At 40.7% G+C, this 22,138-nt stretch overlaps 3 protein-coding genes across 7 annotated transcripts in view; 1 reads left to right on the forward strand and 2 right to left on the reverse strand.

Annotated features, from left to right (window-relative positions):
• Positions 1-21,969, reverse strand: part of TLR1 (toll like receptor 1) — a 49,751-nt gene extending 27,782 nt beyond the window's left edge. Inside the window, exon 1 of one of the 2 annotated variants that reach the window (XM_081303218.1) lies at positions 21,869-21,969. The gene's annotated coding sequence lies outside the window, so the exon portion shown is untranslated. Of the gene's footprint in view, positions 1-11,093; positions 11,158-21,868 lie in introns of those variants that run through there. The other variant, XM_081303219.1, reaches the window with a different exon arrangement.
• Positions 485-21,973, reverse strand: TLR6 (toll like receptor 6; the record flags this gene model as incomplete). Its single annotated transcript, XM_081303481.1, has 2 exons — positions 21,869-21,973; positions 485-2,954 (listed from the first exon to the last, which is right to left on the reverse strand). The coding sequence occupies exon 2, from the start codon at positions 2,891-2,893 to the stop codon at positions 485-487; it is 2,409 nt and encodes an 802-aa protein (XP_081159607.1). The 5' UTR covers positions 2,894-2,954; positions 21,869-21,973.
• Positions 21,080-22,138, forward strand: part of FAM114A1 (family with sequence similarity 114 member A1) — a 60,726-nt gene continuing 59,667 nt past the window's right edge. For 2 of the 4 annotated variants that reach the window (XM_081303229.1, XM_081303232.1), the window contains exon 1: positions 21,080-21,170. The gene's annotated coding sequence lies outside the window, so the exon portion shown is untranslated. The other 2 variants (XM_081303230.1, XM_081303231.1) reach the window with 2 other exon arrangements.

Below are 22,138 nucleotides of genomic sequence, written 5' to 3' on the forward strand. Positions count from 1 at the left end.
CCAATGGTTAATTACATGTTTGTGTGTCAGAGTCAAAAAGTCAATAAACTATTACTCACATGTAGAAAAAATACTGTCTTATATTTCATAACTGGCCTAATATTTTTCCTAGGCCCAAAGCTTAGGATGATAAAACTCACCCAGAATACAATGAGGATTCAGAGGAGGCTCCAAGGACCAGTGCACACAGGTTCTGAGGCCACCTCTTTTCTTGCTGACATGAAGCCACAAAGTCTCCTTTCCCTCTTTCATTTGGGAAAGGAGAGTGGGGAAGAAAGATCCCTGAATGAGAATTTACTCAAAAAAGACTGTTTCAATGTGAAAACGGAGAGTAAACAGGAAGATACTAAGATTTCTCTAATTGGCAAAATGAGCATCACCTTTATCCCCACCCCAAACCTAATTCCCCAACTCAGTTGAAACAAGGTTTTCATTGTATCTTCCCCAAAGACATGGTGGATCTGGAAGCAGCCCCAGATAGGAGCTAGAAATGATATTCATCAGAGTTCAAGATAATGGTGTTTTCATTGACTAGTGTTAAGTTCATATTAAAAGCAGCTCTGATGTTAGCCCAAAAAAGTCCCTGTTTGCTCTTCTCCATGGGCCATTCCAAGTAAGTGCGCTGTGTCATGAGAGCCCTCAGCTTGTGATACTTGTTGGGAATGCTATTGGGCGGGATGGGTTCCAGTAAGATCAGGAGTAAGTTATCAGAACCTTCATGGAAGAGATTGTGGTGGGCAAAGTACAGCTCATAATGGCACCACTCACTCTGGACAAAGTTGGGGGACAAAACAAAGATGGACTTGTAGCTCTTCTCAATGCAATTTATGATATTTTCCACAATGCTCTTGCCAGGAACAAAGTTTCTTTCATGGAGACAGATCCGGATATCTTCTTTTTCTAGGTTTGGGAGTAATTCACTCTTTACCCAGGCAGAATCATGTTCACTGTATGAAATAAAAGCATGGAACTGAAGATTTCTTTGGAGTTCTTCCAAGGGGATGTTCCTAGTCCTGTGCCGAGTCTGGGCCCACTGACACACCATCCTGAGATACCAGGGCAGATCCAAGTAGAGGCAGAAGAAGGTCACAGAACCAGCTAACACCAGCACCACGACCCCAATGGTGACAATCAGCAGACCTGTGTTACAGGATAATGGGGACACATGGAAGTCCTTTAGTGGGGTTCCCTTATAGCTTTCTGGGTAGTCACACTTATAAGCATCAGGCCAGCCCTCTACCACTTCACTTGGTAGTTGGCCTATATGTTGGATGAAGTCTCTGAGCTCACATGTGCATTGGAATGGGTTGCTCCCTGCTTGTATTGACTTCATCTTCTGGCAGCTCTGGAAGAAATCAGCTGATGGGTGGGAAATAGAATTATGGTCAATGATCAGTACAGAGAGGCTGCTGAAGGTACCACATTCAGGAAGGTCAGCTAAAGAATTGAATGCTATGTTGAGTTCCTGCAAAGCTTCCAGATGGGTGACATCTTTAGGGATGTTCATGATTCTGTTATTGTGAAGATCAAGTACCTTGACCTTGGGAGGCAAACAGCTGAAAACTGAGTCAGTAAGTATATTTGAAGATAAATTTAATACCACTATACTTTCAATCCAAGTGCAATTTTCCTCAAGTCTATGAGATTCCAGAGAATTCAAGCTAACATCCAGGAATTCCAAGGACGGCATATTCTTCGTCATGAGAGATACTTTACAAAGGTTTTTTAATCCATTTTTTTGCAAGATAAGTGTCTCCAATTGCACTAAAGTGGAACAGTTTTGAAAAACACTATCTGTGAACACATTCTGGGTAAAGTTCAAAAATTTAAATGTGCTTGGTGCTTGAGGACAAAGCATATGAATAAAAGGTGTATCTGATATGGTTAACATCATAATGTTCATCTCAGAAAACACTGTGTACAATGCTGTCTGTGAGAAGATAAAAACTTGGTTTTTAATATGTTCTATTTTTAATGCTTTCAGTGCTGTTTCAGAATAAGCAAAATCTTCTTCATTAATGCTTTCGACTATTGTTAAATTGTAAATATTGAGATATTCCACAGGTTTGGGCCAAAGGAACTGAAAAACTCTAACCAAGCATTTCCAAGTTGTTTCCATGTGATTGAGAGTAAAGTTCAGTAGGGTTGGACCTCTAGTGAGTTCCAATAAAAAGTTAATTAAGACTTGACAGTTCTCATCATTCAATTTAATATTTGTCAGCTGTAAGCACCCTAAAGTATTAACTGATATGTTCACTTGGACAGAAAATAAACTCTCTGGGTGGAAAACAAAATGAAGTGATTTTGTGTTCAGAATTTGAAGACTTTCTGCCTCATTTTCTTTCACGTAATAACCTCCTAAATCCAGAAGAATGTAATTTAGATGCAAGTGAGCAATTGGTAGCAGATCTAATGGCTGGAACTTTGCAGCACTTAATCCCAAGAAATTCAGTTGCGTCAAGTTGCCAAATTCTGTACAGATGGGCAGAGCATCAAAGTCATTGAATGAGAGATCTAAATGTTTGACGCCCACCACAGGGTAGCAGGATATCTTTTGCAACTGATTGTGAGATAAATCCAAATATTCCAGGTAGCGGTTGAACTTGAAAACACTAAAATCAAGTCTCTGGATTCTATTATGGTAAAGTCGCAAAACTTTCAGCCCCGACAAGAAGCTGAAGTCAGAGATCTGAAGCTCAGATATGTAGTTTTGAGATATGTCTAAGACTTCAGTTCTTGATGACAGGTCTTTCGGAACATGCGTCAGGCCTATTTTTGACATGTCTACTCTAAGTTCATTTTCACCAGAGACCTGGACTATGATTCCGAATATTAAGATCACGATACAAACAAAACAAAGGTTTGTGACAACAGGCTCTTTGTCTGGGGTCATGATGCAATGGTTCTCCTCAAGGGCTGCTGTTCTTCAGACCATTTTGAATTGAGTCCAGTTTCTAGAAGTTCAACATATAGTAAAATGAGTAAAGTTTGAATGATTGCTTTCAAATTTTCGCTTACTAAAAGCTCAATGACTTCTTCATTCACAATCACAGTCATTTCTGTCCCCAGATTTTTACATGATGTTTTTTTTTTCCCTGTTACACAGCTTGCTGGTGCCAGGGGGAACACAAGGAATCATGGCCACATGTTTTGACTTGTCCAGTGGCTCCCTAAGGATTCACTATGGGGTTGTCTTTGCTTCACATACCTCAGAAGTTTAAGAGTTGGAGAAACCTCCTGGGTGGTGTTTGTGGGAAAGATTTAAAGGTAAATATACTAGCTGCAGCCACATGGGGCAAGAAATAACAGATAAGCAAGCCATAGACCTACCACGAAGCCAGGAAGGGAAGAGGCTGGGAACAGAGCTACTCGAGAGAACAGAGGCTTTGGAAAGCTCCGTGTATGTCAACAAATCCGCAAATCCACACCCTGCCCAGAGCTGGACACAGGCTCAGAGAAGAGCTGAGAAAAGTCTAACCTTTCACCTCTGCTGAATGTCTAGGCTCCACCTGAGCAGAAAGTGAAGACTAAGGCAGAAGGGCTCCAACATGGAGCCAGTCTGCAAAGATCCAGAGTTTTTTGTTTGTTTATTTCTTTTTGTTTTTTTGGTGTTTGGTTTGGTTTTTTGCTCCAGGTATTTGAGGAAATCTCAAATCACTAGTTGACCACTGAGCTAACAGAAAATTCAGCGTTCACAGATGACAGTCATTCCAAATATTGTTTAGAAAAGTCACTGAATAAGAGAACAACTCTGACCCACAGCAGGCAGCAACAAGAAGCCCTGGGGAGGTGAGAATCTAATTTCTAGTTACCACATTAGAATATTTAAACTATAAAACTTCTAGAAGAAAAAATGTCTGACTTGAAAAAAAAAGAAAGTATTGTTCACTCCTGGGTTGGGGAAGTAATTAAAAGACTAATGTCAAAGTCAAAGAAATGACACACCCAACATCAAGTCTCACTCTAACACTACAGTAATCAAGACAGTGTGGCGCTCCCTCTCTCTCTCTCTCTTTCTCTCTCTCTGTCTCTCTCTCTCTCTCTCTCTCTCTCTCTCTCTCTCTCTCTCTCTCCTCTCTGATCAACATGTGAGCTGCTTCCCTCTGCCACAGTCTTCCGCCATGATGTTCAGCCTCACCTTGAGTCCCCAGGAATGGAACCAGACTTCTGTGGACTAAGACCTCTAAAATCAGTCTTGATTAGCACCCGCGCAGGACTCCTGGCCGCCCACCCATGCAGGAATCCCAGCTGCTGTTCCCACACAGGACACCTGGCCACAGCCCACATGCAGGAACTCCAGCCGCTTCTCCCTTGTGGATCCCCATCTACCAATGTGGGACTCCTCCGGTGACCTCCAACTTGGGGCACTGCAACCACTGCCACAGTCCCCTACGTGAGGTAGCCTGCACGTTGGAACACTGCACTGGGTCTGGTGACAGCTGCCAGCCACAATACTGCATGCTGCGGAGCTGCATCTCTGAACATGCCACTCAGAGCCATCACCTGGTCCCACCCAACCCAGCAGCCCATGGCTGAAAGTAACTTCCTCCATCTTAGGACACCTTCGTGGTCATCTTTAGTTGGGGCAACTCCCAGCTTGGAAAACCGGCTGAGGCTTAGAAGCAATATCCAGGTACTGAAAGCCCCCAATTTCTCCCCTGCCTCAGCAGCCCCTAACCTGGCACCATGCCTGAGGCTATGGGGCCTGTCCCTAGCTCACAAAAGCGGATCACAAAACCGGGTCCCAATCTGCCCAACATAAAACAGCTCTCTGCGACAGGTGTGCAGTCCCCAGAACACAGCCCACAAGACCTCTGGAGAGAAAGGTTCCTGATTGGAAAGTAGAAAGGGAAGGGGTGAGTGAGATACAGTCAATAGACTGAATTAGAGACCAAGAATGGCGAGGTCTACAGGTGATATAAGGAGATAAGACCAGGTGCCCACATCACACAAGTGGGCCCCAAATGAGATCCTTGGGGTACAGTTTCCCATTGGGAAATGGCAAGGACTATACCGCACCTCCAGGAGCCATGCCACAAGACCAACCCTCCCACCCTAATAACCTTCACCATCCTGAGGATGGAGGTACCAGCAAACAACAGAAAACCCTACCTATTGGATGAGAAGGGGAGCTGGAAAGAATCTGATCTCCAACAAAAACAATCCTTGTATTTTCCTCTGAGATATTCATTCTCTCTCTCTCTCTCTCTCTCTCTCTCTCTCTCTCTCTCTCTCTCTCTTCCTGCCCTCAAATCCCCAACATTTGTGAAACCAAGTACTTTTCATGAATTAGGCTACTGAGGACTGGAATGTTTGAATAGTGTTATTACAGTGGTATTATATATTATTTTATCTCTAATTTTTACATTTTTTACTTTTCTAATATTTATGTTTGTTTGTTTGTTGTACTCTACTGTATTCCCACTTACTTGTCTCCCCCAAATCACTTTCTCTCTCTTCTCCTGCTACTAACCAACTTCTTTAGATTCCTCTTTCACGCTTTCTAAGATATAATAACTCCAAATCCTTACCTCCTATCCCCTCAACATCTCATCCTATACCTCACTCCCGGTTCTTTGTCACCATCAGAAATATAGACCCTTTTGAAAACCTACTGTTTGTATTGTAGATAATAATTTAATTCACCATTTCTGTATATTGTGACAAAGTCATAAACATCTTAATAGTGGCTATTTGGTTTAAGGTTGTATATTGTGTGTATTAGGATCTGTTCACATTGTTCTCCCCCTTAAAGAAGAGGTATTGAAAACCTGCAGGGACACTATAAGCCTACAGTGTAAAAGCCGTAAAGCCATGGATCTGCAGTGCTAGAAGGAAGGACACAGGAACAACATGAAAAAATAAAGGAAAAAAAGTGCCCCCCAAAACCAAGATAATACATTATTAGAATCCATGGCCAGAACAACAGAAGAAATTACAGAGAAAGAGTTCAGGATGTACATAATTAAAATGTTCTGTGAATTCAAGGATGATATAAGAGAGCGATTACAAGCAGCAAAAGATCATTTCGATAAAGAGCTACATAAGCAAATACAGGAAACAAAAGATTATTTCAATAAGGAGATAGGGGTTCTGAAAAAAAAACAGGAATCCTTGCAATGAAAGAAACAATAAACCAAATTAAAAGTTCAATAGAAAGCATCACCAACAGATTAGATCATGTAGAAGACAAGACCTCAGAAAATGAAGATAAAATATATAATCTTGAAAAGAATGTTGACCAGACAGTAAAGATGATAAGAAACCATGAACAGAACATTCAAGAATTATAGAATAACATAAAAAGACCAAATTTTAAAGTTATTGGGATAGAGGAAGGCATGGAGTTCCGAACCAAAGGAATGAACAATCTATTCAATAAAATAATATCAGAAAAATTTCCAAACATGAAGAATGAATTGGAAAATCAAATACAAGAGGCTTATAGGACACCAAATGTACAAAATCACAACAGATCCACACCAAGGCACATTATAAATGAAAATGCTTAGCATACAGAATAAGCAGAGAATTTTAAAAGCCACAAGAGAAAGGAATCGGGTTATATATAGGGGAAAACAATTAGGATATCTGCAGATTTTTCAATCCAGACCCTGAAAGCTAAAAGATCCTGGAACAACACATATCAAGCTCTGAAAGAAAATGGATGCCAACCAAGAATCTATATCCAGCAAAATTAAGCCTTAAATTTGATGATGAAATAAAAACCTTCCATGATAAACAAAAGTTAAAATAATTTACAACTAGAAACCCACACTACAGAACATCCTCAGCAAAATATTCCATGAGGAGGAAACAAAAAACAACAATGAAAATCAGCAAAGGGGGATATTACACTAAAGGAAATACTTATCAAAGGAAAAACAAGTTAAATAACAAAAATAAACAATATGACTGGGAATACAAATCATGTCTCAATAATAACCCTGAATGTTAATGACCTAAACTCACCAAACAAAAGACATAGGCTGGCAGATTGGATTTTAAAAAGCCTTCAAAAGACTCATCTCATAGGAAAAGACATCCACAGTCTGAAGGTGAAAGGTTGTAAGATAACATATCACTCACATGGACTGTGGAAACAAGCAGGAGTTTCCATCCTCATATCAAATAAAGAAGATAATGAGCCAAAGTTAATCAAGAGGGATAAAGAAGAACATTTCATACTGTTCAAGGGAACCATTCATCAACAAGACATAACAATTATAAATATATATGCCCCAAACAATGGAGCATCTACATTCATCAAACAAACTCTTCTCAAATTCAAGAGTCAAATAGACCACAACACAATAATTCTGGGTGACTTTAACACATCTCTTTCACCACTGGATAGATCTTCCAAACAAAAGCTGAACAAAGAAACTATAGAACTCAATAATATAATCAATAACCTAGACTTAACAGACATATATAGAATATTTCATCCTTCAACGAGTGAATACACTTTCTTCTCAGCAGCACATGGAACCTTCTCTAAAATAGAACATATATTATGCCACAAAGCAACTCTTAGCAAATACAAAAAAAAAAATAGATACTACTCTGAATTATATCAGATCATAATGGAATTAAATTAGAAATCAATGATAAAATAACACCTGGAGACTAAATAATATGTTATTGAATGAACAATGGGTTGCAAAAGACATCAAAGAGGAGATTTAAAAATTCTTAGAGGGAGAGTCCAACATGGCGGCGGGCACGGAGAGATCAAGTCTCTGACCTCTTCAGCTGAGCGGGCATAGGGAGTCGTAAACAATCTAAATTCTGTTTGCTCAGGATCACTAGGCAATGCTGAGCTGACGTGGATCTGGGGCGAACAGTCTGGGCCTCTCAGAACACACACTGAGCCCGGATCGGCTGAATTCAAGCTCCCTGCTTCCCGCAGACAAACAGCTGTGACTCAGCACTAATCCATCCGGCTGAAACAACTGGTCAGCCCTTCTGATCCTACGGAGGTAAATGCCAACCGAGCCTTCATAGGTAGTGACCACAGGTTTGAAACAGGGCTTGGGAGAGACAGTAAGGACCCACCCGTTGCATTGGTCACCCGGCAAAGGGAAACGAACTGTCACCAATTGCAAGAGATACCACCATGACAGAGAACTGACGTCACCAGACTGCGGTGGAGGAGATAACTTCATTGAAACCTGCGGCTACAGGTGTGTAATTCCCTAGCCTTCCCTCTCCACACATCGGGGAAAACTTAAGGGCCCCTCCCAGCTCTCCCGTGAGCGCGATAGCCAGACCGAGGGAATCCGACGTGGCGCGGGACCCGCGGCTCGAAACTCCCAGCTACCGCTCCCACCAATGCTGACAACTGAGGTCTCTTTCACCAGCTACCGGGGGCGTGGCTACCGGAGGGCAAGTAAAATTCGCTGAGGATTCTCAGCCCCAAGCTCTACAAACTTAGGGTCTGAGGGAATGGCAAACAGGGAGAGTGTGCCAAGTCATTCATGAAAACAGGGCTCCCGGGAGCAGCAGACCTGGCGTGTAGCCAGTATTGTGGTGAGTGCCACCAGTGAGAGGGGCCTGGCTAGAGGAAAAGTGGGGAAGTGACTAGACACAAGAGGAGGCCCTAGGCACTCAGGATTAGAGACTCGCCCAGTCTGGGAGGAGGAGCTGCTGCACAGTGATTGGTTCCCGCCTATTGACAGGAGAAATTTGGCCTGGTGGGCACAGCGTCACCTACTGGAAGAGAAGTTCCTCAAACTCTAACTGCATTTATTAGTTTTTTTTTCTCTTTTTTTTGATTTGGATTTTTTCTTTCATTTTCATTTTTCTTTCTTGTTGTTTTTTAAATTTTTTTTCAATTTTTTTTCAATTTTTTTCCTTCTAATTTTAATTTTTATTTTTTTATTATTTTTTTTAATTTTTTTTCTTTTTTATTTCCTATTTTTTTTCTTCTTTTGTCTTTTCATTTCTTTTCAATTTTCTTATTCCCCTTCCTTGAATTCTACCTGCTTACTCTCATTCTCTTTAGTGACTTCTTCCCTTCCCTTCTAATACCTTTCCTCCCAAGCATCAAATAAATTTATAGGAGTAAACAGTAACTCAGAAGTCAAACAGAACAAGAAGTAACATGAGCAGCTTCAAAAAGCAAGGAAGAAAAGGAGTACAAACAATGCAGGACAGCCTAAATATTCAGGAGGACTTATATTCAGGAGTCATCAGAAAAATGGTCATATAAAGAACTCAAGGAACACCTAAGACAGATGGAATGGAACCTTAAAGAGGATACGAGACAGCAAATTCAAGCAGCGAAAGAACACATTGAGAATGAATTACATAAACAGATAAAAGAAGAAGTTAAGCATCTTTATCAGGAGATAGAGATTATAAAAAATACTCAAACAATAATTATACAAATGAAGGAAATGATAAACCAAATTAAAAACTCAATTGAGAGTATCACTAACAGAGTGGAGCAAGTAGAAGCCAGAACGTCAGATAATGAAGACAAAATATGTCATCTTGAAAAGAGTCTAGCCAACTCAGAAAGGCTGGTAAAAAATCACGAGAAAAACATCCAAGAATTATGGAATAATATATAATATATAATATATACATTCCACACAGCTTATCTTAATTAACATAAACTCGATACAGCAGTCAACCAATAAGGAATCTCCATACTTACTGGCTTGCTGGCATTACTTCACAAACCACTCCCTCTGGCAAAATGCCAGGCGCCATCCAGACTTGTTTACAGACTCTAACAAGGAAGGAAGGGAGGAAGAAAGGAAGGAAGAAATTGTGTTCATCTACAACTAAAAAAAAAAATTTTAAGTACTTTCAATATTTCTAAAATTTCTTGTTTTGAATATTTTTTATAATTTCAAAATATTAAGACAACTGAAGAGTTGTCTTTAATTATAACTTATGTAAAATATTTCATATGTAAAGGTGCATGCTTGTATTATTTGGAATATTAATATATATATATAAAGAAAGAATTTCCTCAGTTAGGTAGATAACTGACAGTCATGGATGAGGACCCACTCAACGGTCTCCCCCACAGACCAACCTCTAGGTCAGAGGACTGAAATTCAGCCATCACATGAGGAAGTAGAAAGCTTATAACACCCACCACAAAGTACGAATATTCCCCTCCAGGTGTTCATAGCCTTGAGCAACTCCTACTCTACACACTTGACAAACCAGCCAGGAACATTGATATATGTAAAGGGGGTGGTGCTTGAAGACAGGAAGTTCATGAGGTCACTGTTTTCTTAAGGAAGTAAAAAGAGATAGGTAAAAGTCATTTATTGAATGCATCAAATGAAAAAGGAGAGAAAAATGAACAAGTAAAAACTTTTTCAGACAAAATGGTATTGGAGGGACCTACAAAAATTAAAGCTACAAGAAAGGAGAGACCAGAAACAAAGAAAACAAAAACATTAAGTTAGGTAAGTGTGGGAAAATAATTTATAATCAAGTCAACAAATATGCCAAAGAAACACTGTTTCTTTTGTCAAACTTAAGGTAGGGAGCCTGGAGGGAGCTGAGGGCTGGCACCGCTGAATTCACAGGTTACAAAGAGCTTGGTCCCTGTCACTTCCTCCATTTAATTAATGGTGCTAGGTGCTCGGGATATTAATATGAAAAGGAATGCCAGGACCCCTCCTTCAAAAGGCTACTGAGTTAGTGACAGATCCAGACCCATAAACTTTCACAGTTCATGCACGGGGGAGCTCAAACACACACGTACACTATAAAAGTATGTAACTTGTGATAGGTGCTCTATCAAACTGCTGTAAATGTTGCCGAAAACAAGGAACTAGAGAAAGATGAAGAGAGAAAACACCACAGACGAAAGCAGAAGAAATAAATAACAAAAGTTAGTTTTTTTTCCACCACTGCTAAAAGTATTAGTTGTTTTATATCTTGCATAAAGACACACTACTTGTTTGTGTACAATTCAAAGGATACTTACAACATTAAAACAACAACAAAATCATTTTGCAAAAATTTCAAAGGTTATTTCCTACATAATCATAAGAATTCTCTTCCTTATTTGACGAATTTGCACCATAACTTGAAAAATCCACAAAAGCATTCTTACTTACCAATATTTCTTTCTCAGAAGAAGAGAAAATAACTTCTAAGAGCACGAAAATAAGTACTTCACCAATGCCAAGTCCTCAAAGTAAAGCAATACAATACCAGGTACATGGTTTGGTGCCATCTGTTGGCGCTTACTGGAATTACTCCCACATAGAAATTTCCTTTCATTTATTTATTTTTTAATTTTATTTTAAAAATTTTTGGTAGTTGTAGATGGACAGAATGCCTTTATTTTATTTGTTTATTTTTATGTGGTGTCAAGGATTGAACCCAGGGCCTCACACATGCGAGGCAAGTGCTCAGAAACTTCCTTTTTAAAAAGTCATGGGCATAGCAGGCTTTTCTGGACGGCAGACTAAATCAATATATACTTACATTCATATGAGAAAGCAGCTTATGAAAACTCCACTGTGAAGGAAAGTATTTTTCTAACGTAAATTTTATCCTGAGAGTGTGCACCCTGAATATTAAGTTGTCACCAGAGTGGAAAACTTTGCCTGTTCTCCAGTACCACCATATTTAACATTTCCTGAATAATTGCATCTGCTATTATCAATCAATGCCTGAGCATTATTTTAGCTAGATGAGATACTGAAAATAAGCCTAGAACCACATTTTTTTTAAAAAAAATCAGCTTTCAAAAAAGCTTAATAGTTGATACATGTTTAGCCATACCTAACAGGAATTGTATCTTGATTTCCCACACTCTAATCAACATTTGGTTCTATTACATGTTCCCATTTTTATTCTGGAATAGTAAATGTTGCTGAGCTCCTGAAGGACTAATTTAAAATTTAATTTTCTAAAGACCAGTTAGAATAATGTTAGCATAATATCAATAAGAGTTGAAATAAAAAGAGGGTGAATGGTTAAGCAGCTACTTCAAGTATCTGGATCCCAGTTCTCAGACTTCTCACTTATTTAGTTTTTGTAAAGAACAGAATACATAAGCTAAATAATGGTTCTAGACTGAATCTCACTGGCCGGCATCATTTTATCTTTACAAAAACGTTAAGACTGTGCAATGTGGCCAATGATAAAGTTGAACATCTAGTTCAGAATCACTTCTGCTTTCAAGGGGAAGGGAGAGGCCAGTGTCTGACTACTCATCCTTACTCATCAAACCCAACAGGAAGTCTTCTTAGGCCTGGAGGTACTCAGCCAGGAGTGATGGGTGCAATGTGAGGCAGCAGGAAAGCACAGATGTGCGGGACACTGGGAAAACAGATTTGAGAAACAAGCAGGGCCGGCTGTGTCTTTGAGGGAATTTCAGCAACATTGGACTAAAGTCTTTAAAAAAGACATGCATATTCACACATTTATACATCACTGAGGATTTGGTCACGTGGCACATTTCTTGTTAGCCTGTTGCACAACACTGCTGTCATTCTTATTGTGGCTATCGTAACCCTGAGAATTGTCTTTAAGAGGAGGGCACAAATCAGGAAGCAATCAGGGCAGTGGAACTAAGAAAGAAACAGCCAGAACTGAGCGTATTCCTTACTTGGCCCACTAACTAGGCAAGTTGTTTAGACTCACTGAGACTCCATTTATTCATCCACAAAATGGGAGTAGTTGTTGTGATTTTTAGGGAAGATAATGAATATAAAGTGTCTAGAACAGTGACTGACACAGAAGAGAACTTGTAACAGAAAGGAGTTTAATTCTATGCAAGTCATGTGTTTTTAAACACTGAAGTGGAAATGGCAGGATTGACTATAAAGGGAAGAAAAGCAAGGTGCAAAACAGGGTGGAGGGGCTGGGAGCTCAGTTGGTAGAGTGCTTTCCTAGTATACTGGGTTCAAACCCCAGCACTACCAAAACAAACAAACAAACAAGAATGGAACAGTGTGGGGAATATAACATCATTTGCACAAATATAACAGTTATCTTCTTGCCAGGCATTGTTCTGAGTACTTTACAAGGATTAACTCATGTAATCCTCATAAAAAGTGCCATGAGCAATTATCAAAAATACAAGCAACCGAAAGAAATTAAAGGGATATGAATAGGTTAAGAACTCAAATTATCACTATTTGCAGATGATATGATTCTATACCTAGAAGACCCAAAACATTCCACCATAAATCTCCTAGAACTAATAAAGAAAATCAGCAAAGTAGCTCGATATAAAATCAACACCCATAAATCAAAGGCATTTCTGTACATCAGTGGCAAATCCTCTGAAAGAGAAACTAGGAAACCCACTCTATTTACAATAGCCTCAAAAAAAATACTTGGAAATAAACTTAATGAAAGAGGTAAAAGACCTCACAATGAAAACTACAATATGCTAAAGAAAGAAATTAAAGAAGTCTTTAGAAGATGGAAAAATCTACCTTGTTCTTGGATAGGCAGAATTAATATTGTCAAAATGATCATACTACCAAAAGCACTATACAGATTCAATGCAATCCCAATCAAAATCCCAATGACATTCCTCATAGAAATAGAAAAAGCAGTCATGAAATTCATCTGGAAAAATAAGAGACCCAGAATAGCTAAAGCAATCCTTAGCAAGAAGAGTGAGGCTGCTGGCATTACTATTCCAGACCAATAGAGCATTGTGTTGGAACCCAAATAGACCTGCAGACCAATGGTACAGAATAGAGGACACAGAGACTAACCCACATAACTACAGTTATCTTATATTATACAAAGCTGCCAAAAATATACACTGGAGAAAAGATAGCCTCTTCAACAAATGGTGCTGGGAAAACTGGAAATCCATATGCAATAAAATGAAATTAAACCTCTATCTCTCACATGTCCCAAAACTCAACTCAAAGTGGATCAAGGACCTAGGAATTAAGCCAGAGACCTTATGCCTAATGGAAAAAAAAAATAGGCCCTAATATCCATCATGTAGATTTAGGCCCCAACTTTCTTAATAAGACTCCTATAGTGCAAGAATCAATAAATGGGATGGATTCAAACTAAAAAGTTTCTTTTCAGTAAAAGAAACAATCAGTGAGGTGAATAGAGCCTAAAAAATTAGAGCAAATCTTTACCACAAGCACATCAGACAGAGCACTAATCTCTAGAATATATAAAAATATACCTTATATATAATCAGAGATATGATAAATTATGGTATAATGGTATATTAAGAACTGTAATGCAAAAATAAATTTTAAAAAAAGAATACATAAAGATCTCAAAAATCTTAACACCAAAAAAACAAATAACCCAATCAATAAATGAGCCAAGGAACTGAACAGACACTTCTCCGAAGGTGATATACAATCAATTAACAAACATGAAAAAATGTTCAACATCTCTAGCAATTAGAGAAATGCAAATCAAAACCACTCTAAGATTTCATCTCACTCCAGTCAGAATGGCAGCTATCAAGAATACAAACAACAATAAGTGTTGGCAAGGATGTGGGGAAAAGAGCTGGTGGAACTGCAAATTGGTACAACCACTCTGGAAAGCAGTATGGAGATTCCTTGGAACACTTGGAATGGAACCACCATTTGACGCAGCTATCACTCCCCTCGGTCTATTCCCAAAGGACTTAAACAACATACTACAGGGACACAGCCACATCAATGTTTATTGCAGCACAATTCACAATAGCTAAACTGTGGAACCAACCTAGATGCCCTTCAACGAATGGATAAAAAAAAAATGTGACATATATACACACTGGAATATTGCTTAGCAATAAAAGAGAATAAAATCATGGCATTTGCAGGTAAATGGATGGAGCTAGAGAAGATAATGCTAAGTGAAGTAAACCAATCCCCCAAAACCAAATGTTTTCTCTGATATAAGGAGGCTGATTCATAGTGGGGTAGGGAGAGGGAGCATGGGAGGAGTAGAGGAACTATAGATAGGGCAAAGGAGTGGGAAGGGAAGGGAGGGGACTTGGGGTTAGAAATGATGGTGGAATGTGATGGACATTATTATCCAAAGTACATATATGAAGGCATGAATTGGTGTGGACATACTTTATATACAGAGATATGAAAAATTGTGATGTGTAATGTATAATAAGAATTGTAATGCCTTCTGCTATCATATATAAATAAAAAATTAATTCAGATTTAAAAAAACAGCAAACTATGGGGACACAGCCACATCAATGTTTATAGCATCACAATTCACAATAGCTTAACTGTGGAACCAACCTAGATGCCCTTCAGTAGATGAATGTATAGGGAAACTTTGGTCTATGTATACAATGAAACATTGCTAGGCATTAAAAGAGAATAAAATCATGGCATTTGCAGGAAAGTGGATAGAATTGGAGAATATAATGCTAAGTGAAGCAAGCCAATCCCAAAAAACCTTTATCTTTCCCCAAAAAATTAATAGTAAATATTTGTCTACCCACAGTTTTGAAATGAGTCATGTGTCAATTATTCATATAAAAAACACAAACCATAAGGAATATAATTGATAACATATTGTAAATATTGATATTAAAATTAAAATTTACTGCTGGGTTGAGGGGGGGAAGCCACAGACTGGAAGAATGTATTTGCAACATACGTATCAACATAAAGGAGTAATACAAATATATAAAGTTTTCCAACAAATTAATATGAAAGTGACTAAACTCAAGAGGGTGGGGAATGAGCCAATGATATAAACAGATTGATAACAGGGAAGGAAGTAGATACAGCTCAAACACGTGAAGAGGTGTGCATCTTCTCTAGAACGTGGGAAACCGCAAATGAAGACAACCAGGAGACTCAGTTATACACCTACCCATGAGATGGACAAAAATTAAAACATGCAGTAGGCCAAATGTTGGTCGGAATATGAGAAAACAGGAGTTCTCATGTTCTCATACGTGTCCAGAGATGCTGATTTAAATGGTCTCAGTGGATACAGGATTATTTTTAAAGCTCTTCTGGGGATTCCATTCCAACCCCCAGACCATCCAGCACGGAGACCAGCACTCTATCCTGAGCACAGCGCCATCTAGTGGTTCCCGTTTTCTCAAATGCACACTTAATAGCTCAGGGCCAGAGGACAGTGTTCTTGATTCCAAATCACTATTTCTCTCTACAGCCCTTAAAATCTACCCCTTCTAGTTGCAATCATTACTGAGCCCCATTGCTTCTCGAGTACTTTAGTGACACTTTCTGTCCAAGTACAATATCACCCCTTTCATAATTCTATGTATTTTGGTAGCTATGTCATGATTTTTCCTTCCCTGCCCCCTCTAAGTTCTTAGATAATCTCACTTCCAATTATCTTGTCCTGACCTTGCCCAGCCAGGCTTTCCCTGATTATATCCTAACTACTGTTATGACCAATGACTACACCCAGTCCATAATCAGTTGCCACTGTCCCACTCCGAGTTTTTCTCTCTCTCTTGCCAGCAGCTCCCCAAACTCACTGCACTGGTCTGAAACATCATGCTCGATCGATCCCTTTAGTCATTTCTCTGCATTTGATCTCAGCTACCTTCTTTCTCTCTTCTCAACCCAGGTTAAGTCCAATACTCCTCTGGACTACACTGAGCTCCAGTGGCTGAACAGAGTTGGAGGAAACATACACTCACCCATGCTGCTTGTCTCACCTGCAATGCATGACTGGGTGCCAACCTCAGGAGGGAACCACAAACTTCCAGCCTTTCTGCCACCCCCCAATCCCCTCTCTCTCCTCTCCCACTCATACCTCCCCCTCTCTTGTCAACTCTCCATAGCTCCTTCTCTTGCTTATTCTCAGATCATGATGCTTTCTTTTTCTCAAGAAAACCAATGTCACCAGAAGACATGTCCACATCCCTCCCCCAAACTCTGTTCTCCACCTGCACTTGTTCTAACTGTTCTTTCATCTGAATGAACTCTCTGTCAATAGCCCATCCTTCCCCTGAGCCCTAGATTGCTCTCTAGCTTATCTGTTCAAGGCACTCACTCTCCTATTGTCCTCTCTCTTCTTCAACACCTTTTTTTTTGTGTCTCTAATGAAGTATTTCCAATCAGCATGTAATGCTACAATTTCTCTCATTTAAAAGAAAAAATCTTCCTTTTAACCCACAACCTCCTTCCTTGCTCCTCTTACACCAGAACTCCCTGAAAGAATTGTTTAATCCCCTCTCTAATTACCCGCCCCACCCATTCTCTTAAATCTCTCCAAATCTACTCCAATCAGGGTTCCTTCCCTGCCACCCAATGTCACCAATGACTGCCACATTGCCAAATTCAATGCTCAATTCTCAATTTTCATCGCATTTGAGCTTCAGAGGCATTTATACACCATTGAAAAGGTCTTGAGAAGTTTTCTTTCTTGGCTTCTTGGACCCCATCTTCTCCCTTCCCACTATCCCCCCATCCCTGATTTCTCTACACATTCACTGGCATTCTTCCCTCGTCTCCTGAGTCTTCCTTATTCCACTGACATGAAACATCCAAGGCTCAGTTGTGGACATCTTTTCTCGAACTCCATGCACTCTCATCCTGGTCCATAGCATCGAAACACCTATTTGTTGATGTTTCCCTGATTATGTCTCCAGCCCAGACTTCTTCCCTAAACTCCTCTTATATCCAACTGCTTCCTAAACTCTCACTAACCTGAATATTGAATTCTCACAACTTCAAACTCCTTCTTCATCTCACAAATGATATTTCTGTTATCCCAGTAGCTTAGGCCAAAATCTTTGGTGTAGTAGCGCCTTTCTCTTTTGCTCAAAGTCTACATCTAACCTACTATCAAATTGTATTGTAGTTTCTTTGAAATATATACATAAGGAAAGCACCTCTCATGCTACTTCATTGGTAGTTAAAGCCATCTGTCTCCCACATGAACAACTGCATTGGCCTCCCAACTGACCTCCCTGTCTCTACACTTACCTCTACCCATTCAACTCCATTTCATCCTAACCCAACCAGACTCAGACAAAAGAATCACAGCATGTTCCTACTCAAAAGCTGTAAGGAGACCCTTCTCAAAGTATAAACCCAATGCCTTGTTGTGTTAGCATCCACATATCAGGGAGAACACTTACTCAGCCTTTGTTTTGGGGGGATTGGCTTATTTCACTTAGCATGATAGTATCCAGTTCCATTCATGTACTGGCAAATGCCATAATTTCATTTTTCTTTATGGCTCGGTAATATCAACATGTTTCTGTATTGAATAAATGGTTGAACCACACTGAAGGGCAACTGGGCAATTTCTAGTAAAGGAATCCAGCCATTGCATTTTTAGCTTGGGATATAAGAAAATATGTACAAAGATGTACCTGCAGCATTATCTGTAATTGAGTGGAATATGAAACACACTAAATGTCCATCAGTTTGGAAATGGACAAATTGGGGCATGGAACGGAATCTTACAAAGATGTTGAAATGAATGTCCTAGAGCTAGCTACATGTATGAACATGAGTGATTCTTAAAACATAATGTTGGGCTGGGGATGTGGCTCAAGCGGTAGCGCACTCGCCTGGCATGCGTGAGGCCCGGGTTCGATCCTCAGCACCACATACCAACAAAGATGTTGTGCCTGCCGATAACTAAAAAGTAAATATTAAAAAATTCTCTCTCTCTCTCTCAAAAAAAAAAAAACCATAATGTTAAGTCTAAAGACATAATGTATAGAATGTTATTTATAAAACTTTAAATCATTGAAAAACAATTCTACATACAATTATGGGTAAGGATTTATGCAGTAAATGCATATAAATATGAGGGGAAGTGATAGACAACCACTTCAGGACAGTGGTTACCTTCAAGGACAGTGGACAATGGAAGGGGAAGGCTTTCAAATATACCTGCAACCTATTTTTCTTTTAAAAGAAGGTTCTAAAATAAAGAGGCAAAAATTTGTTAAATTCAAGTATATCACAGTATTCTCTACTTTTTTTTACACAAATAAGTATTTGTCATATAATCCTTCACTTTTCCAATTGTTTGAAACACTCCAAAGTGTGTGTGTGTGTGTGTGTGTGTGTGTGTGTGTGTGTGTATATATATATATATATATATATATATATTTAGTTGTAGTTGAACACAATACCTTTATTTTATTTATTTTTTATGTGATGCTGAGGATTGAACCCAGCACCTCACATGTGCTAGGCAAGCACTCTACGACTGAGCCATAACCCCAGCCAAAAATTTAAATTACAAAAATTAAAATATCTGAAATAAAACCTGGTAGGCCTGGAGCAGCTAAATTTAAGTGAAAAGGCATAATTTGCAGTTGGCAAAATAACCAGAAAACAAACAAACAAAAGTCCTTGTTGCTAGGGTTGTTTGGCTGATATTCTTTACTGAACAGGTGTGGTTTGAGTCAAGGAGAAAAAGGAAACCAGCCCTTTAAAAATGGAACATGTGGGGCTGGGGCTATAGCTCAGTGGTAAAGTACTTGCCTCAAATGTGTGAGGCACGGGTTCAATCCTCAGCACCACATAAAAATAAATAAAGACACTGTATGTTCATCTACAACTAAATATTTTTTAAAAAATGGAACACATGATTGAGCTCTGGCCAGTGTCCAGACTGTAAGGCAGGTATATCAGAAGTGTCTGCTATCTCTAGGCAGGTGCAGAAATCATGACATGGATGTGTCAGTCTAAGTAAACAGAAACATGCCTGTCACACTTGCAACCCAGTTCCATATTACTCAAGGGTTTGGAACTGAAATGGGAGGTTCAGAGCATGTTCTCTATTCTATTTAGAAGCAGAAAACCCAAAGAACAGGAGTCAGTTAACAATTAGGATTCTAAGTAGTGGCTTAATTCAAAAAGGTTGCCAGTAATTGGAAGCAGTTTCCACAAACCCATGGTCACATTAAGGTAACTTTTTGGTTTTTCTATGAATATAAAGAGAACAAATATTCATTAGCTTAATTTTTTAAAAATTTTATATGGAAAATATAAGGAAGGAGCTAGAAATGACCTGCTTTGCTCATCAGTAGGGAAATAACTAAATAAACTGTGATACCAACATATTACAAAATATAACAGGCGTTCTTAGGATACATATGAAGAGGACAATAATAGATAAGCAGGAAAAAGTTACAAAATATGTCAATATCTTGCCATTTGAAAACTGTCTTTGTATATATGTGTGTATACAAGCTTACAAAAACTACAGTAGGATCCATGCACTATTAAAAATGGTAGTGATATTGAAGGGGTGAGAGAAAGGCTCTCAGCATTTTTCTTTAATTCTGAATTTATAATTTTTAAGAGAGTTTAGGGTTGAAGAGGAGAAAATTGGCTTGAAATAAACCTCTCAGAAAGCCACTGTTTCTAAATTGTTTTCTCTGGCTTTCACACACAGCATGTATACACGCACATTTTATATCTACATGTATTTTTACAAACAGTTCATATGGGACATACACTTTGTTTGCTGTCCCTGCTCCCCAACTTAATATTTAGCCATACATTGAAGAAGGCCTTACTGTATGGCCTTACTTCCTTGATGCTGTTATAAGTTTTAACTGCTACAACATATCTGACTGTTTGAAGTTACTGTAGTGTATTTCACCAATCCCTCATAGTGGGGCAACCACAGGGCTTCCCGATTTCTCTGGCCTAAGTAGCTACCATAAAGATCCTTGCACACCCTTTGTTTACTTAGGACAAATGTGGACTTTCTAGGCCAAAGTTAATGCATTTGGGTTTTGATTCACATTTCCAAACTGGCCTGCTATTAGGAGGGGATTTTTGTTGTTGTTGTTGTTTGCTTTTTTAAAAACACAGCACACTCCCACCGACAAGGTCAGGGAAATCAGTTCAACGCAGAACCAGAAAATCACAACCAGGGTAACTCCTTACGGGTAAACTGCGAGGCTTTCCGGGTGTGTGTTAAAGGGACAGCGGGGGATCCCGAGAACCCGAAGCCCGTCGCGGACCGGAGCGCACAGACTAGAAAAGTTGCCCCGAAGGATGGCCACGCGCAGCCCCTCGGGGGCCAGGAGACCCGGGTGCCGGGGGTCCGGAGGGGCGGGGCCGGGGGCGCAGAGGGCGGGACCCTCTCCCCCGGCCGCGGGCGGGGCAGCTCCTCCGCCCCGCCCCGCCCGCCCTCCGGCCGCGTCCCCGCTGGCCCTGCCGACGTGGCGGGGCGGGACCGCTGGGCGCTCCCGCGCGCACCCGGCCGCCTGAGCGGTAAGAGCCCCGGGCACTCTCTTCCCATCCCCTTCCCCCGGCGGGCGGGGGATTGCCGGCAGCTGCAGCGGGGTGGTGGGGAGCCCCTGCCGTGGCTCCTGGTCCCAAGCCCCCTGAATCCTGCCCTCTGCGTTAGTGAGAAGCCTTCGGCGGGGACTTGGCACCCGGCGCGCGGCCGGGGAGGAGCCGGCTTGGGGGTGAAGGTCCTGGGAGTCTGGGAGTGCGCGGCCGAGGGCCCTGCGTGGGTGCGGGCGTGTGAGTGTGTGTGTGTGAGTGTGTGTGTCGCTCCGGGTCCACGCTCATGCACACACCCACACGCCCGCACGCCGGGTCTGCCCCCTCGGTCAGCGTGAACACCCGTGGAGCCTGCCTAGTCCTCCCAAAGTATCCAGTTGGCCACCAGGCAAGTCTGAAAAGTTTCCCCCGTGTCCCAGGTCCAAGTCAGAGGCAGGGTGCAGGGTCCTCGAAGCCCAGGGACCGAAGGAGCAGGTCCCTGTAAGGCAAGGGCCTCCCTGGGGTGCGCGTACCCTTGGCCTCCGAAAGCCAAGCCCAGGCCTTGACCTCCCACCCAAGCCTGTCCCCCCTCCCCAGCAGACCCGCGCTCTACTAGCTCTGTCGCCCTGTCAAACCTCTGAGCATCACAGCCCCAGGCTTGGGTCCTACCCCTCAATCCAACTCCCTCCACCCGTTTGTCTCACCTTCTGCCTGGAATCCGGTGAGTATTTCCAGCGCGTCCCATCAGGCTCCTGAATTTCACTGCCTTTTCCTGGAATAGGAAGACATCTCTCTCTCTCTCTCTCTCTCTCTCTCTCTCTCTCTCTCTCTCTCTCTCGCTCTCTCTGGGCGGTGAGAACGGTATCTATGCCCTGTTGACCCCATCAGTTCCCATCCTGAACATCTTGAAGGGTACCAGCAAGTGGCTTTTTAAATCAGTGTCTTGAACTCCATAAGACCTCAGCCAACCTGTG

The sequence above is a fragment of the Spermophilus citellus genome (assembly GCF_964194105.1).
Source record: "Spermophilus citellus genome assembly, chromosome: 8".
Lineage (NCBI taxonomy): Eukaryota > Metazoa > Chordata > Mammalia > Rodentia > Sciuridae > Spermophilus > Spermophilus citellus.